The sequence below is a fragment of the Manacus vitellinus genome, unplaced genomic scaffold, assembly GCF_001715985.3.
Source record: "Manacus vitellinus isolate BGI_N305 unplaced genomic scaffold, ASM171598v3 scaffold_7_pilon, whole genome shotgun sequence".
Taxonomy (NCBI): domain Eukaryota; kingdom Metazoa; phylum Chordata; class Aves; order Passeriformes; family Pipridae; genus Manacus; species Manacus vitellinus.
In genome coordinates, this window is record NW_021940813.1 from 24,599,558 (window position 1) to 24,617,179 (window position 17,622).

At 38.9% G+C, this 17,622-nt stretch overlaps 1 protein-coding gene across 1 annotated transcript in view; it reads right to left on the reverse strand.

Annotated features, from left to right (window-relative positions):
- LOC112841333 (pinopsin-like) overlaps positions 1-17,622 on the reverse strand; it is a 69,974-nt gene that overhangs the window by 19,839 nt on the left and 32,513 nt on the right. The window contains exon 3 of the mRNA XM_025896248.1: positions 2,265-2,498. Coding sequence (XP_025752033.1) covers positions 2,265-2,498 — 234 coding nt within the window. The remainder of the gene's footprint in view (positions 1-2,264; positions 2,499-17,622) is intronic.

The following is a 17,622-nucleotide window of genomic DNA, read 5'->3' on the forward strand; positions in this document are numbered from 1 at the left end:
GAACAGCAGATGAAGAAGGACACCTCACCTGAGGGAGTTCCTGTAGCTGGAAAGAAATTTATAATTTTCCTAAACAATTCATCACCTCAGGTCATTGCAGTAGGCAATGGCAAAGACAAAACTTTTTATCTGGAGTTCCAGGACCATGCAAGAGACTCAGGGACTTCTTGAGAATTAATTTAACTATGTGCTCTGCAGGATGAGTTTTGAGGCTGACTCAGAGGCTGATAGTTCCACAATACTCCTCACAGATTTATAATAGCTGGAAGATAACACTACAGATGCAGTCAAACAATGTCATTTGCAGTCTTGAGGGCATGTCCCAGAGCAAAAAAGTTAGCTTACGCATAGAGAGCTAAAAATTATGCCAAATGCTCTCAGTGTATTTATAAGATGCAGGACTAAATAGCCTACTGTGGGTATCTCACATCTGCAAAGAGAGGGCTGGGAAAAATGCAGACCAGATAATTTCTGTGCTGGGAGACACCAGTTTCCTGTGACAATTCTCAGCTAAGTACGAAGACCAGGAAAGCTGAGAACTGGGAAGATTAACAACTTCTTTTGCTGAGGTGTTAAATTTACAAAAAAAAAGGAGTGAGAACAACTACAGAGTAGCTGAGGTGCCAAAAGCACCACTGACACATTGGATGAGGGTGTTACTATTGTTCCTGTTCTGAAAGGAACAGATGAAGGGATGTGTTTCACCCTTTCTGAGTGAAGCACATTTCTCAGTGTCAGTTCAAACCAATTATTTTTACTGCTAATACACAGTGGCAAAGCAGAGGAGAGCTGCAGGTTAATGCTGGACATTAGCTATCATTTTGGTTTTATTAGTGAAAAGTATTTATCCCAACTCTGATCAAGCTCCCCTCCTCAAGACAGGATTGTCACATCTCCATGTGTAAAGACAATGCCAAAATGTACCTGTGATCAATGTTATAGCCTGCTCCAGTGATCACAGTGCAATCAGATGATCTCCTGGAAGTCAAGGTTCTCAAAGTGCTCAGAGAATAAAGAAGCAAGACAGATGCTGTTGAGAAGTTTCCATAAAAATTATAAAAGATAAGGTGAAGGAGAAAAAGTTACTGGTTTGCTTCTGCATTAGTATTTTTCAAATGGAATGCTCTATCTGTTTCAACATCAGCTCAGACCAGACTTTGAAAATGAAGTCCTGGTCTTGGGGAAGGCAATAGTACTTTTTCCTTCTGACTTCAGGGAGGTTTCACAGCTTGCTTGTGATCTTTCCCTCAAACTCCAGGCATAGATTCTTTTGTTGTTTAAGAACTTTGGGTTAGAGGAAGCACACCAAGAATGATCTCAGGCTGTGGCAAAACTGGAATATATTTGGCTGTTATATTCAACTTCTCCCTTGCCTCAACTCCATAATATAATGTTGATAAATATTAAGTTAAGCTCCAGCATACACTGGGCAAGAAAAGATAAAGGGTATTTCTTTGCTTTGTAATAGTGTAATGGATATAATGACAAAAGAAAACTGAGAACAACCTCTAACATGTATTTTAATTTTAAAAAAGGTGTTTTCATAAACTATACATATTTTTCAGATTTCCTACTGCAAAACACTTTTAAAACTTCCAGGACTGCCATTATCAAACTTTAGAGTCAGAATTATCAACACAGAAGCATTAAGAAGCTCATTTTGAGTACTGAAAATGACATTTACAGAAATGAAGGACCTGAACTGGATCTAGGCATTTTAGAATTTGCCTTGGTCCTCATGAGACAAAATTCATTATCTATTTTGGCATGTAACTGAACTGGGAATTTAACAGTAAGAATGCAGAAGTCCACAAAAACAGAAACTGCAATGAACATTTGTTTTCAAGGGGATCTATCATGAAAATGGTATTTGCAAATGGCGTCTTCCTTTATTTTTTTTCAAGTTCATGAAATCCCATCATCTTCTTGTCTATCTTTTCTCTCACTTCTCAACTGCACCAAATGTTTGAGTATTCTTCTTGTAAATACCTTTGGCAACTAACACTGAAGCACACAAATTAATACCCCTTGTGCCTTCAAAAGAACACAAGCAAGTTCAATAAGCAAGCATTTTTCTGTTCTTCCTATCTAGCAATATGTTGTTATTTGCAAACACTTCCACCCCAAGACTCCAGTAGTATTGCTTGGACAAGCTTTGAATGTCTTTCTTGTAAAGACACATCTCTAGGACTGGTAGTCACAACGGTCAAGAATGCCTGATAGACCCTGAAGAAAATACAATTTAGAAGAAATATATGTCTTACCTGCTTATTCATAAGTATGTAGATAATGGGATTGCAAACAGTGCTGCTTTTTGCTAGGATGGAAGGTATGATGCTTGTAACTGGAGTCACAACACCTGGCTTACCAAATGTTGCAAGTAATGCTATAACTCCATAGGGAATCCAGCACACAAGATAACAAATAACTGTAGTGATCACCATGAACAGTACGTAGTATTCTCTTTTGCGGGCAGCATTCTTGTGGATTTTTCCAACCTAGGGGAAGATGAAAAAAGATAGAATTTAAGAAGCTGAGCTGTTGGATTGACTGCATCAACAACCTGGGACTATTGGTCTTGGATCAGCAATGACAATCAACACTGTTGTTCCAGAAGCAGAACAAACACAAACCTGAAAGTGATCGAATGCAGTGGGAAGACTTCCATCATCTCCATCAGGCACTAGGGGAAGACCTGCAGAGACCACACTGCATACCAGTAAAAACCAGAATCCCAGTGGAGGTTGGAGCAAACGCTAAAATAACAGCCAATTTTTATTTTTAAGCTTTGGTGTGAATACATTTTTCTGCAGACAGCTATGGAACACTCTTCCAGTGTGTTTGTATGGCTGAGCACACTGGTGGTAACAGTGAGGAACAAGCTTCATTCCCTACACAGAATGCACATTCAGTACTACACACAAGCATTATTTAAAAGCAAGCTTCCCATGTGGTAGCTCTGTGAGATGGACATTAGGTTTGATCGAAAGGACATGGAAGTCAGCATAAGATTGGGTGGGGAATAGATAACGTTTGGGTACTTAGCCTTATTTTATAGGGATTATTAAAAAGTTCTTAGGAAACATTCGGGAATATTAACTCCAGAATAGCAAAGCTGGTTCTCCCTAAGCATCTTTGCAGCCAACAAAGAAAAAAGCAAAATCTGCAGGGAGGTTCATCTTGGAGGCAGCCTCTGTCCACTGACTCTAGATGGAGACTCAGCACACTTGGTCTCGTGAGGTTATGGTTGATTCCTCAACTTTCCCCCAGTGTGTGTTTAGCAAATCCAGATGTACCAGCAGAATTTCAGGCACTATTCAAAAGTTTAAATTATACTGACTGAGTCTTGTACTCAGCCAAGTATAATTTATGTCCACTTTAAGGTCTCTTTGCCTCTGGAATGCAGTACTTGAGAGTAAACAATGCTCCAAGGGAACTAAATCCATGTAAAACTACAAACATAAATAAGCAAAAAGACAGCTTCCTCTAATGGAATGCACACAAACCTTACCTCACCTTACCTAAAAAAAAATAAAAACAAAGGTTTAAATGAATAGGTTTAGGCTGATGAAGAAGAACACTGATGTGCACAATTCTGTAAATGAATAGAACACAGTTAAAGGTGGAACCAACCACCCCAGTCAAATGTCATCTGTTGCCTGACACATAACATGCACATGCTAATGCAGTGGAAATAGTCAGAGCTTTACCTACCTCTTAGTAGTACAGGTATTTTTGCATAATGTATGTGTTATGTATCAGACTGTGAGTTAAAAACACATATAGTTACTGTGCTAAGTACATATGAAGGCAAAATAACATGGTGACACTCTTTAGTTAACTATGACTCTAGGCTTCTAAAATGGTTGGTTCTATCCAGAGTTTCAGTGGAAATGTTCCTGTTAAAAGTAAATAAAACAAACACAAACCCAGTCTGCCCCCAAAAAAGAAATATTTTTCCTGTCTAATTTTGTAATGGTTTTCTGCAAAATGGCAATTGCAAAATAAAATCCATCCTTTATGAAAAGACTTGGGACTATTTTTTTTTTTAAGAATGGAACCTGTTTATTTCATAATTACTTTAGCTTGAGAAAAGGATTAATAATAGATAATGGTCCAATCCTGTATTGCTTATTTGAACTAAATTTTTCATGACTAATGGGAAATTTCTCTGACTGAAGAATTCAGGATTCCATGTGAGCTGCAGCTATGCTACAAGTTAAATATTAATCAAGGAATGCAAAGCCCCAGTTAGCCATGGCATCCACAGCTAAAGATCTTCAATATACACAGAAGCATCAGGCAACACATTTTTGCTCTGTGTTTAGATAATATCTCTGTCTTGAGGAGTTTGCAAGAGTTTACCCTCTGCACACATAAAATATAGATCATAAAAAAGGAAGGAAAGATGTTTAAAAGTGGAGTGACTATGGGTGTGATTTTGGCACATATCCTTCTGTTTTCACATCTTTAGATTGTTTCCTTAGCAGGGGAAGTTTTGAAATCATGTACTATATTTATCCATACACTTTTGATGAAAGGCTGCATTGCCTTTGCAGCTTTGTAGCCTACCTTTAGAAGGTGTTATCTTTAAAAATTTTCTGTTTATAGATGCTGGAAGGCCTCTAGCAAAATATAGCTCAAGTTCATGTAGCCTACAGAAAGATAACACTTCTGCACGTGAAAAAGCAGTAGACATTTTAACATTAAATAATTCTATTTCTTATTTTAAAACTACTGGACATTTTAACACAATTGCTACACTGTATTTTCAGTAGTCAAATGGAAATGCCTCCCTGGATATCCAGCTGATAGAAGAGCATCAGATAGCGATAAGGAAAAATAGATTCAAATAATGTTTTAGAACAGCTGAGCTTGTACAGCTCAATCTAAATGTGAAAACATAGGATATGTATATATATATTTTAAAATACATAGGAGATCTAAACCAGATTTAAAAATGGCACAAGCAATACTGGCCCACTGGGATCAGATGGAACTTAGGTAGGATGGCTGGAAAACACATGTCTTTACTGTAAACTCAGCTGTTTTCTCTAGGACAAAGATCATCTCCTGCCAAATTTGGTAGTATAAATGTAGGGAAAGCCCTATATTTAAAGAAAAGAAGAAGGCTGGAGGATTGGTCGTTGAGGGATTTTTAATGAGAAAACAGTGTTTCTCCCCTACTTTCATTCTGGGAACTAGCAGAAGTGTTTTGATTTTTCAGAACTCAGCTGGAGGCAGTGACAGTCAAGCTTGTCTGATCTCAGGCACTGAGCTTAAGACTGGCACAATTAGTTCTAGTCTGGATTTACCCTGTAGCCACACTGCATCTCATGGACACACCCAACACTTCTTTTTCCAGTCAACCTGACACATAAAACACCACTACTTAGATAACTAGAGCAGTGTGCAGCCAAGAAAAAAAGTAGCTACCTGCATCTGGGGTGGGATTTACTGCTTTAAATATTTTTCTTAGCCACCACATGGCTTTGTATGGGAGAAGAGGCCTGAGCAGTGCCCTGCCCAAGGGGACAGCCTTCCCCTTCCTATGCTCCAGAGCCAAAAGTTTGACTTACTGCAGCCCCTGCTCACTTCTTTCTGGATTTAGCGGGCCAGTTGCAGGACCAAGGGAATACTGGTGGCATTTCACCTGCTCGGAACAAGGCACAGGCGCCAGGAAAACCTGAGAGAGGGTTGTACGCAGAGATGGAGATGCAACTGTGAGGCCCACAGTGATAGAGGCACATATCTAGTCACCTCTGTAAGGCATTAAAGTGTACAACTGTGCATATTCCTATCACACACGGCAAGCTGGTTAATATATGTATGGCAAGGGAGTTGGGCTAATATTAGCTATTAAGAAGGAGCTTCAGTGATGAAGATCTAACATGTTTTAATTGAATTCCCCTGTGTTTTGGTTTTTTTTGCACTTACCCTAGTCTCTCCTCCTTACTTAATGTAGCTATGTGCTTTTTCTCATAAAGAATTTCCTTCATATTTTACCTGCACCCATTTTCAGCTGTAAACATTTTAAAAGGTTACGAAGAATACATGGCATCCCATCCATATTAACCACTAAATGGAGAGACTATCCAGCAACCAGAGCCACTTCAAGTAGGGGACATGTATGTGATAGCATCTTAGAAATCAGGAGGCCTGATTTTGTCCTTCAAGTCAGTTTCTCTTTCTTCAACTATTTATTAAGATGGAAAATAATATCATGTTATTTTACTCTGTGCATCTAAATAGTGCATGCTGTAAACATCCTTTTTGTAGCTAACTCTAAACAAGCAATATGGAAATAAGGGCACAAAGTGCTTTTTTCATCACAGCTGATACATTATTCCTAGATCTGTCTTTTTACACTCAAATAACCATATTTACTTCAAGACTTCAAAACTGCACAGTAAAGAGAAGGTTATTTATGAGCAGCAGTGTTTGTTGCCAGCATCTTTCAGTATCAGCTATAAGTGCTTGTTTTGACATAATCAAGTATTCAACAGCGCTACCAAAACCAGAGACAAATGAAATATTTATAATCATCTGAAGGCAGTCTGCCAATCTTTGAACATTTAGTCTACTACAGTTTCTTGAAATGAACAGAAGGGATCTAGACTTTCTAGGCAAAAGCTGCAGTATAGGAAAAAAACTGGAAAAAGACCAGTCTTCTTCCTTCAGAAGAACCAGACAAGTAAGACTGTTCTCTGTTATGTTCCTAACAAAAGAAATTCAGAAATGGTCTCCATTTATTGGTATGAATAACTCTCTACTAAACCTTACAGTCAAACTAAGCAGTGATTGTAATGTCAGTTATGAGGTTTCTCCTCTCCCATCTCTACGGGTTCTGTTCTCAAGGAAAAGCAAGGGGAAAAGGCAGGAAAAAAGCCCTCCAAAGCATGAAAAGCTCTAAAAGGCTGTAGGAAACAGACACTTCAAGTAATCTACTTTTCAGTGTGAGCTACCCCAGAACTATTATGGATTAACAGTAGGATGGATGAAATACATTATTGTTTAAAATAGACAATCATGGAAAAAGAGGGCTCACTGGCTTAAAAATAAATGCCTCCTTTATCAGTATTTAGGTGGCTAAATTCAAATAAGTGAACACTGAAGAGATGTATTGTCTCTGTGGAAACAGAGACTGAACAGAAACATCTGTTTTGGGTCACCTTAGAATCCAATGGGCCTTGACTTTACAAAGCATTTACACATATATGCACGTGAGCATTTTGTTCAGTTGGAGCCACATGAGTTAATAGCAACAAATACAGCAGGTGGAAGCCATAAAACCACACAAGGGGCCATATAGCTAATTATTTTAATGTCACTGTTAAGTTTAGGATTTGAAGTTCATAGGAAGGATATTTTATCAGCTGAAGACTGACTTTATTGGGAATTTTTGTTACTGAAATGGGAAATAGATGTCTTAATGCCTCAAGGTGAAGTGATGCTTTAAATACAAAATTCATGGCTTTATAAACTGTCCTTGAAGCATAATTGCCATTGCTGCTAAAATCCACGAAGTCCTATTGTAAACTTAAGGAACACTATAATCCTCTTAGATGCAGGATTTTTTCCACTGCACTATCTAAGGGGCTTTTAGCAGCAACTTGTCTAACACAGTGAATATATTCCCATACACTAAATAAGGAGCTCATGGTGTCACTTCCATCGACAACTCATGTTTTATCCTGACCTTTTTTACTCAATGTGTGATTTCTAGAACTAGTGTGCATGGGAAGATTAAAGGTGTATACGCATAGCTATCATTTGGTTTGCAGTAACGGTTTGGTTTTAGAAAGAAAAGTACATCAAATACTCCTATCTTCCCCAAGTGGGAAGCTACAGACCTGCCCAGCAACAACAATAGTTACAAAAGCATCAGTGTGGGTTTCCCATGCACAGAGTTGGCCCAAGCCAATTCCAGTGTAAGAGCTGAACATGCACTGCACTCAGCTGTGGGTAACAAGCTCAGCCTGCCCATGAGTCAGCCCGTGCCCTGAGCCCAGCACTGGGCCAACACAGACATGGGAGGTCTGCAGCTGCCTTGCATCTCACCAGCCTGGAGTACAGGCAAAGTGTCCCTATCCCTACAGTAGCTGGGATGGACAGAAACGAGCGGCTGCCCACAGTAGCTGGACCTGCTCTTTCTGGTATGGGAAATACACAGCCAGAAAATAAGGTGAAACAGCATCACTGTAACACTGAAGAGCCATCAGCCCTGGTAGCTGATTTAAGCATGCATATTGTATATGATCACATTCCTATCTCCAAATTGCAGAGACATGGATTTAATGGGCAAACTATTCAGTGATAAGGAGCTGACTGGGTGGGCTCAGCCAGAGAATTGTGGTCAATGGCTCTATGTCTAGGTGGAGGTTGAGTGGTGTCCCTCAGGGCTCTGTCTTGGGACATGTGCTTTTCAGTAACTTCAAAGATGACACAGACAATGAGATCAAGTGCATGCCCAGCAAGTTTGAAGATGACACAAAGCTGAGTGGTGCAGTTGACAAAATGGAAGGATGAGATGCCATTCAGAGGGATCCAGAGGAACTTGAAAAGTGGGCCCAGAAAAACCTGTGTGAAATGATAGGATAGGATAGGATAGGATAGGATAGGATAGAATAGAATAGAATAGAATAGAATAGAATAGAATAGAATAGAATAGAATAGAATAGAATAGAATAGAATAGAATATTCTGAGTTGGAAGGGACCCACAAGGATCATCAAATTCCAACTCCTGCCTCTGCACAGGACAGCCTCAAGAATCACATCTTGTGACTGACAGCATTATCCAAATGCTAAGTTTTGGAAGTTCATGAATTTCAACAAGTCCAAGTGCAAGGTGCTGGGTTGAGGCAATCTCAGATATGACTACAGACTGGAAGAAGATTTCATTGACAGCATCCCTTCAGAAAAGGACTTCAGGGTTCTGCTTGGACACTGATTGTGTCCAAGAAGGCATCAGTTCATACAGCTGCAGATTTTGTTCAGGAGCAATCTAAGAGTAATCTAATACAGGAGTTAAAGATTAGAATGGTTCAGCAAACATGATCAGGTAGCTATAACTTAATGTGTGCTTTAATTTAGATGAAAACAATTGTTATCAGCAAGCTTCTTGTTGACTAACTGGAATGAGGAGAGAAAAGGACAGGAGAGGATGGAAGAGGAGAGAAAAATAGAGGGGGAGGAAGAGAAGAAAAGGAAAGGAAAAGGGTAGGGGAAGGAAGGATTCAGGGTGATACAGTCAGCTCTTGCTCACTTATGGAGGCATATACGGAAATTCAGAGCTGATGCTCTGCTTTTGGAATGCCTCTCTCAATCCCCTTCCTAGTAATTTCTAACATCTTTTTATTTTGATTTTCCTGAACAGAATTTTTCATTAAATGACTCAAACCAACTCTGTGATCTCTTTTGAAGAGTGATAACTGAGAACCCTCCATCATAGATGTATGTATATGTAGGATGAATGATAGAGTTACTTTTCTCTGCACATGTAACGGTACCTCAGGTACTATTATCACTTACTGCTCTCATAGACTTTGCAAAGTCTGCTCTTTTCCTCCAGCAGAACCACGGCCAGTGTTGCCACCCCACCCCTGGTCTCTGACACCACTGACTAAGCAACTCACTCCCCTTGTTCCAAGGTTTTCTGCTTCAGACAATTGTTATTGGCCATTGTCCCTTCCTTTCCTAATCAACTGCACTCACATCACAGCTGATGATCTCCATGGATACTTACTGTAGCTGAAACAAAGCTATTTGGGATGTCACACACTGAGGATGGAAATTCTGCATCCATGCACATGACAAGTGGTTAGATCCTTGTTTTACTCTCTCAATCTGCAAATTAATATTACTTCCAAATGTGACCTTTATTTTTCAAGGAAGAGGTTAGGTCTAGGATAATATTCTTTCACAGCATAATTTTGCTCTATATATGCTTTTTTGACAATTACAGCCAGAAACAGAGATATTTTAAATAATTCTCTAGGATTCCTTCTAATTCCAATTTCAAAAGGGCCAACACATGTCAAGGACAATTAATATCAAGATACAAACTATTCTAGCAATAATTCACTAACAAGCCCAACCCTCTTCAAGTCGATATTTGTTAAATATAGATATTGGAAATTCAGCTCACTTTTGAGCAATACTTTCATTCCTGAGTTTTGTGACAGCAGTATTTTTCACAGTGCAGTGAGTAAGTAGGGATTGATATAGTTAGAGCCAGTATGAAGCCTGTCCAGTGTGAATTTATAACTTCAGAGAGAAAAAGATGATGAAGTTTTATAAAATTCCACCATTCTTCTGGAAAGACTGAAACTATTCGAGCAATACCTGTACTTTGATGAGGAAAGGTCAAAGTAAAAAGAAGACTGAGTTAACAAGGTGATTCAGCAGGCTGGAGTCATATTTCTTTTCACTTGACATTTAGACTGAATTAACGTCCTGAACTTACTCGGCAAGCAATGGAGCCCAAAGCAAATTCATTTAATTTTATATTGAGAAAATCCAAAATGTGCCAGGCTGACATGACTAAGCACCTACTGAGCCTTGACGATCCTGGAGCATGGAAGCACGAGCATGGCAGAAAAGCTTTTTCACTACAGAATAGTGAAAGAAAATATACAAAAAGAAATTACTCCCAGGAGTAGCCTGCAATTAATAAAAGGCCAAGGCCAGACTGCCAACCACAGTTACAATTTTTTTTCAGAAAGATCTTAAAGATCGATGCAGAACAGCCACACTTGAACAATGTGAGAGTCAGTTCTTTCAACCTCTCATTTAGACTGAACTAATATCCTGAAGTTGCTCAGGAAGTGAGAGAGAGAACAGTATCGGGTAAGGCCTTTAAAGACTTCTAGTCAGCTCTTGCAAGCCATAACAATAGAGGAAAATAAGTGAATTAGTTGAGGGAACTTTCCCAGAGATAGGTGTTTTTAAATGCTCAGCTCAATGCTGAAGACATCAGAGCAGAGCAGAATGCTACTGGTGTTTAATCGGGGACAGATACAACATGTAAATAGTGGCAATACTAATTCTATTTTCTGTGCAAGGCAATGACTTGTATGCAGTGTTTTACAGATGTATAACCAACCTTTAAGTACATTCAATGGGACTGACAATGGGAATAAAAAATGCACATACTTCAGTGTTTGCCAGGCAGTGAAAGCGTCTATGGGACGCTTAGCTCAATTTTTTTTTTAGTTTAGGCTCAGAATATTTATTAATTTTGTCCTTTTCTCCTTCTGTGCAGGTTGCCTTTATTCACACTTTGTTTATATTTAATCTTTAATAGACCAGATATAAGTAGCAAGATCTTAGCTAAACAGAATGCTAATTTTTACATGTTTGGGACAGTTTCAAGTGGAGTGTTATGTTACCAAACAAAATTCATATTACAGCCTTCTGAAACACTGCAGTGTTGTCCCTTTTCCGCCTTGTGACTGACAGCATTATCCAAACGCTAAGTTTTGGAAGTTCATGAATTTCAACAAGTCTAAGTGCAAGGTGCTGGGTTGAGGCAATCTCAGATATGACTACAGACTGGGAGAAGATTTCATTGACAGCATCCCTGCAGAAAAGGACTTCAGGTTTCTGCTGGATGAAAAGCTGGATGTGAGCCAACAGAGCATGCTCACAGCCCAAAAGGTTCAAACGCATCCTGGGCTGCATCAAAAGAGGAGTGGGCAGCAAGTCAAGGGAGGTGAACCTGTCCCTCTACTTTGCCCTCATGAGAGCCCACCTAGAGTACTGCATCAGCTCTGGAGTACTCAACACAAGAAAGATGTGGACCTGTTAGAGCATGTCCAGAAGAGGACCATGTAGATGACCAGAGGGCTACAGCACAACTCCTTCGAAGACGGGCTTGGGGTTGTTCAGCCCAGAGAAGAGAAGGCTCTGGGGAGAACTCATTGTGGCCTTTCAGGACCTTAGAGAGGCTTATAAAAGGGAGGGAGAGGGACTTTTTATATGGTCAGATAGTGACAGGAAAAGGTTTTAAATGGTTTTAAACTGAAAGAGGGCAGTTTGAGATTAAATATTAGGAACAAATTCTTTATTTGTATGTGACTAGAAATAAAACAGTCCAATACTACTGAGATCCCCTTAGTAAACACCTTACATGCTTTTTATTACTTGAGAAGCTGTTTAGTTGACAGAGCTCTCATTTGAATTCAGATTACCACTGTTAAGTACAACAGAAGGTTTGGAATATACCCTAAGGCAACCCTATAGCACATACTCAGGTGTGATTAATTTAGCTGCTTAGCAGATGTCAGTTGTACTACTAAAAAGTCAAATAATCACCCATTCACTGTAAGCCCAGATGACTACCTCAAGCCAGAGACGGTTGTTCATTGTTTTAAGATTCATGTGGTGTAGACATTTTAAAAGAAAAACCATAGGGGAAAAAAGATGCTTAACAAACAGGAAAGTGAAGCCTCAGGCCTCTCAATAGTACAAATTAAGAGTGAATGTTCATTATTTTTAGTTTTATATCTTGAAATAACAAAGGAAGAAAGAATTAAGACCAAAAACGGGTCAGTGGTCAAGCTACAATGAAAACTGCATGAAATAGAAAAGTTGGAGAGTCAATGGACTAAGCATCATCATCTCAAAAATAACGTGAAAAATAGAGTAATACATCTTATACATATTTCTCTGAAGGAAACATTGGCTACTTAAACCTTATCTTTTTATTTTCTATCCTTTACCTGTCCAGAGGGATATTGATTTACTGCATAAGGATTCCTGAGCTTTTTAAGTTGAAGGTCTCTATAATTAAGCAGCTGGAGAGTTCATCTAACTCCATTACTAGTGAAGTGAAATTCAAATGAAACATGTGCCAAATAAGAAGAAAAATAAAACTCTCTTTGTGGTGTGATAGATGGGCATCATTTCTCCTGAGAAGGTTTGGACAAGCAGTCCTTCAGCAAAGGAGGTTCCCTGTAAAACAAGTGTCAGATGTAAACTGGAAAGTGGCTGAACAGTAGCTTTTTTCTTCCAGCAAGAGCAGATGTTTTGAAGAGCCATATGTTAGTACTTAATTTTTAAAAGCCTCTGAAGCCTCTACTCTACATGCTTCACAAGGACAGGTCTCGTTCTGCTGGAATTCCATTGGAGTGTGTTTTCCCCAGACTTGCCCAGGTGCAGCCACCTGGCCCCCACAAACTGCTCTGATTCTCTGCTGTATTCAAGGCAGTGGCTTTGACCACAGACCCCTCCCTTCCTCCCTCTCCAGCCTTACCTTCCCACCTTATTCCCCTGCCATGCCTTTAAAACAACAACAACAAAAAAGGATTAATATTTAGCCAGCTGATTCCCCAGTGTTTAATCTGACTGAGTTACACTGAGTATTGAGTGGTGTAGGATTATATTCTATCAGGGCTAGTAATTAAACGCACTCAGAGTATTGGCAATCAATTTTTATTGACTCCAATTAATAAAATGCTGCCTGAAATATAAGTCTGTGTTTAAAATATTATTGGCCCTATTTCTGCCATTTTTCATTTGTTGCAGTGGCTCTCAATTTACCATCAGGCACACTGAAATAAGTAGAGCCAGCTGTATAGTAAGATACTTGTAAATTGAAATATGACGCCAGTTTTAATCTACTACAGAAAACACAAGCCTATTTCCACTGATTCACCATGAGACAAAGACAAGTAGTGTGCAAAGCAGCAACAATTTAATAAAGGGGAGAATTCCATAAAATATCCCGTCTGTTTATTTTAATAAAGAAAAAAAGACACGTATACACCTATAAACCTCACAAAAAAACTTGTAATAATACAGATTTGGATTGACTGCATGAACATAAGAGAACACATAATTAGAACATCAAAATTAGTGTGTTTTCAACACTTCTTTACCATATCGATGAGGCTCACTGAGCTGAATACCAGTATTTGCACCTATACCCTTCTTAAACCCCAAGAGAAATGAACTATTATGTGAATGTGAGAGCTGCACATTTATTATAATATTGCATGTGCATACTAAGCAAGGTGTGAAGATGGACAAGGTGGGAAAAGGTAGAGACACAGAAACACTTAGCATTGTATAAGCCAGCTGCACTGCAACAGAACTCTTTTATTGGCAAAGGGGCAACTTACACATCAGCTAAGGTAAAAATTATTCCTAGTATGACATTTTTTGCACTGGGAAACTGATTCACAAAAATGAAAACATCCTGTGGGAACATTCAAATTTGAGACATTTCTGGTAGTACCCATGTTTCCCTGGGCTTCTCTTTTGTTCCTTGACAATATGCCTGATAGGACTGAAAATGCCATGTCTTTTGGTGCCTAGTTACCTCACAGAGCTATTTTATTCAGGACGCTGATCTCACAGGCATTTTAGGTCACCAGCTCCAAGGATTTGCAGGCCCTTTTGCTCCACGTTGCTTTGCCTAAGCTACTGCTGTACAAAGGTAGTAGGACTCTGAATGGTTTCAGGGTCAAGAGGAGATTATTTTATTTTTAACATCTAAATGTTCCAGTGGAGGATTATGTAAAAATAAAATACTGATGAATTGCTGATCAGTGAAAAACAGTGAGGTTAAGATTTGTGTGCGTGTGTGCCCCCCTTATTCAAGACAAGAAATCTCTCCATCAAAAACCTCAAACTGGAAAAAGACCAGAAAATCTATTTCCCAACCTGGTCTATTTAAAATAGTACCCAAAATTGTCTGAAGCCAAGGAAGAAAGCAAAAACTCAGACATTCATGTGCCCACATAGCACTTTCTCATAGAACAAGCTGCCTTTAAAGAAGAAAAGAAAACTCCAATTTTTTTTAGCATGCACATAAACACATACAATTTAAAGTTAATTCTCCTTGGAAAAGACATGGTATGGGTGCATATCTTTAAAACCATGAATGGCTATGTCCATACTACTACACAAAACCACTCCACAATGTGAGATAAAGATCTTGATCCTGATCATCCACCCTGCTTAACTGTCAGAGTGCTTGGATCCCCTGTGCAGATTCGCCCCAGTGCTCCCTAAGCAGATGCCCAAAAGTATCAGTGACAACTCCCAGTAGGTGGCATGGACAAGGCTGCACCAGGTTTGGCTCCATCCTTTCTACACAGTCCTCCAACTTGTGCCACAGGCTTGTACTCACCCACACCTCTGCTGTATAGATCAGGGTGCAGTGTATCAACTTTTGGCTCCACACTAGAAGAGCTCACAACTCTACTGAGTTCAAAGTCAACTCTCATCTGATTTTAGACACTTTAATTTGGGTAAATAAAGAAAATATGAACTTCTATGTTTGAGGGCCATAGGGTCATGTAACAACCAGAGAATGCTCAAGGCCAAACACTGTGTAGTATGGACATCAGCAGATTGTACTGTTTGCCTCAAAGCCAAGGAACATTCCTGACCATGTAGGAACATGTCAACATTGCATATGCAGTTATCTTCATGCATGCTCTTGCATGCAGACTCCACAGAAATAAAACAAAAAAAATTGTTCTGCTTCTAGATTTTGTATGCTTTGAGAGAGTGACCTGCCCTCTTCACATAAATGTTAAATTTCAACATAACCTTGCATCACTTCCAAAATGTTGTATTTAATCTCATAGATTCATATTACACCTAGGTTTGCCTCCACAGAAAATAAATGCAGGTTTCATTAAGGAAGCATACATGACATTTCAGTCTAATGTCTAGCAGGGTATAATATTCACCATTAAAAATTATTATTAATAATAAATATAATAATACATTTGATACTTATAATAAATTATAAAAATCTAAGAATTATAAAAATATTACAATATGAGTAATCATGACCAAATTAATTTCTATTAAAAGCAGGTTAGACCACCTTATCCTTAGTCCAGGTAAGCTCAAAACACTGAAAACTGTAAAACATCAAAAAACATTGGAAATGTAAGACCGATAAACTGGGTTTTTTCACCTTTTGTTTTTGGATGAAACAGCTTTAGTGCCAAGTAAACAAAGAATCCAAATTTTAACTTATTTTATTTGTGGTAAAACAGTATGATCAATCTCATAAATTTACATTACTTAATACATTTCTGTTATTAAGATAATATAAGCGTGACAACTCTGGCTATAAACCTTCAATTTGTGTTTATGCAGAGCTTCTCATGCAGATGTGCAAGATTCAACTGAGATAGCAAAAAAAAATCTACCTAGTCAGTAGGATTACAAACTAATGAAATACTGTATTAGAAATTTTGAAACAATGTTTGTTCTAGATTTTACATATTTACCTTTTTTCTTTTATATGCTTTTGATTTTCATTCCATAAGCACATAATCATTTGCATCCATTTCATATCTCTGCAGCATATGGATTTGTCATGCCATTGTTCTTCACTACATGATAACTTCTCAAGTAAAATTATTTCCCTCTATTACTGCCAAACTATGCTGCCTCAGGCACTGCATCTTGAGCTTTCAGAATTTTCAGCAGTGGAAGTGGGGCTAAATCATGGAACCAATGAATAGCAATAGATATTACAAATGTTTGTGCCCAAACCTTGGAGTTTTAAGTCACACAGGACTAATGATAAGATAGAACAAGGATTGACAAAGTAAAAACAAACATCCTTGTTAACTCTGCACCACCAGGAAAAAGCAGAATTACATTTTGGCTCATGGGAGACCTCATAGCACCTCCCAGTAACTAAAGGTGACCTACAGGAAAGCTGGAGAGGGACTTTTTACAAGGGGATGTAGTGATAGGACAAGGGGAATGACTTCAAACTGAAAGAAGGCACGTTTAGATTGGATATTAGGAAGAAATTCTTTACTGTGAGGGTCATCAGGCACTGGAACAGGTTGCCCAGAGAAGTTGTGGATGCCCCATTCCTGAAAGTGTTCAAGGCCTTCTTGGATGGGGCTCTGAGTAATCTGGTCTAGTGGAACGTGTCCCTGTCCGCAGCAGGGGGGTTGGAACTAGATGGTCTTTAATGTCTTTTACAAACCATTCAGTGATCCTACAATTGTGACTGAAGTCTTTGTTTTATGTGCAGTGAACCAAGGCTGTCTGCTTTGGCTTCCCACCCTCTGCTTTAACCTCCCACCCAGATAACATTGGCTGGGGACTGGCCTGTGGACTCTCACACAATGGTACAGTTAATGTGATATCAAATGTATGGTAGTACCAGAGAAGGAAGCCCTTGGGCATTGCACATTTGCTATATTTTTGCTGCACAGCAGCGTCCCTTTGCAGATATACCCTCAGAGGTGTTTCTCTAGGGGACAATGCCATGGTGCTGCTACACATAAGACAATTAATTTTGCTCCAAGCCTTCCAGCAGGGATTTTGCCTGAGGTCACAAGTTGGTCTCTGAAGTGGAGTTAAACTACAGGAGAGTAAGTGTGGCTCAGTTCTCCATGCTAAAATGTAAGTACACAAAACCACACTCTTTACCCTGCAAAACACACTTCTGTACATTTAACCTTTCCAGTTTTATAACTGGTGAGCAAACAAAAAAATCTTATACTTTTTCCTGTCAGGAAAAACCTTTCCTAACTCATACCCTGAACTGTCATGAGTGCTTAGTATTGATGTACACCATTTGCTGTAAACTGAAAGACTCATGAAACTACAGCCTATTTTTTACGGACATA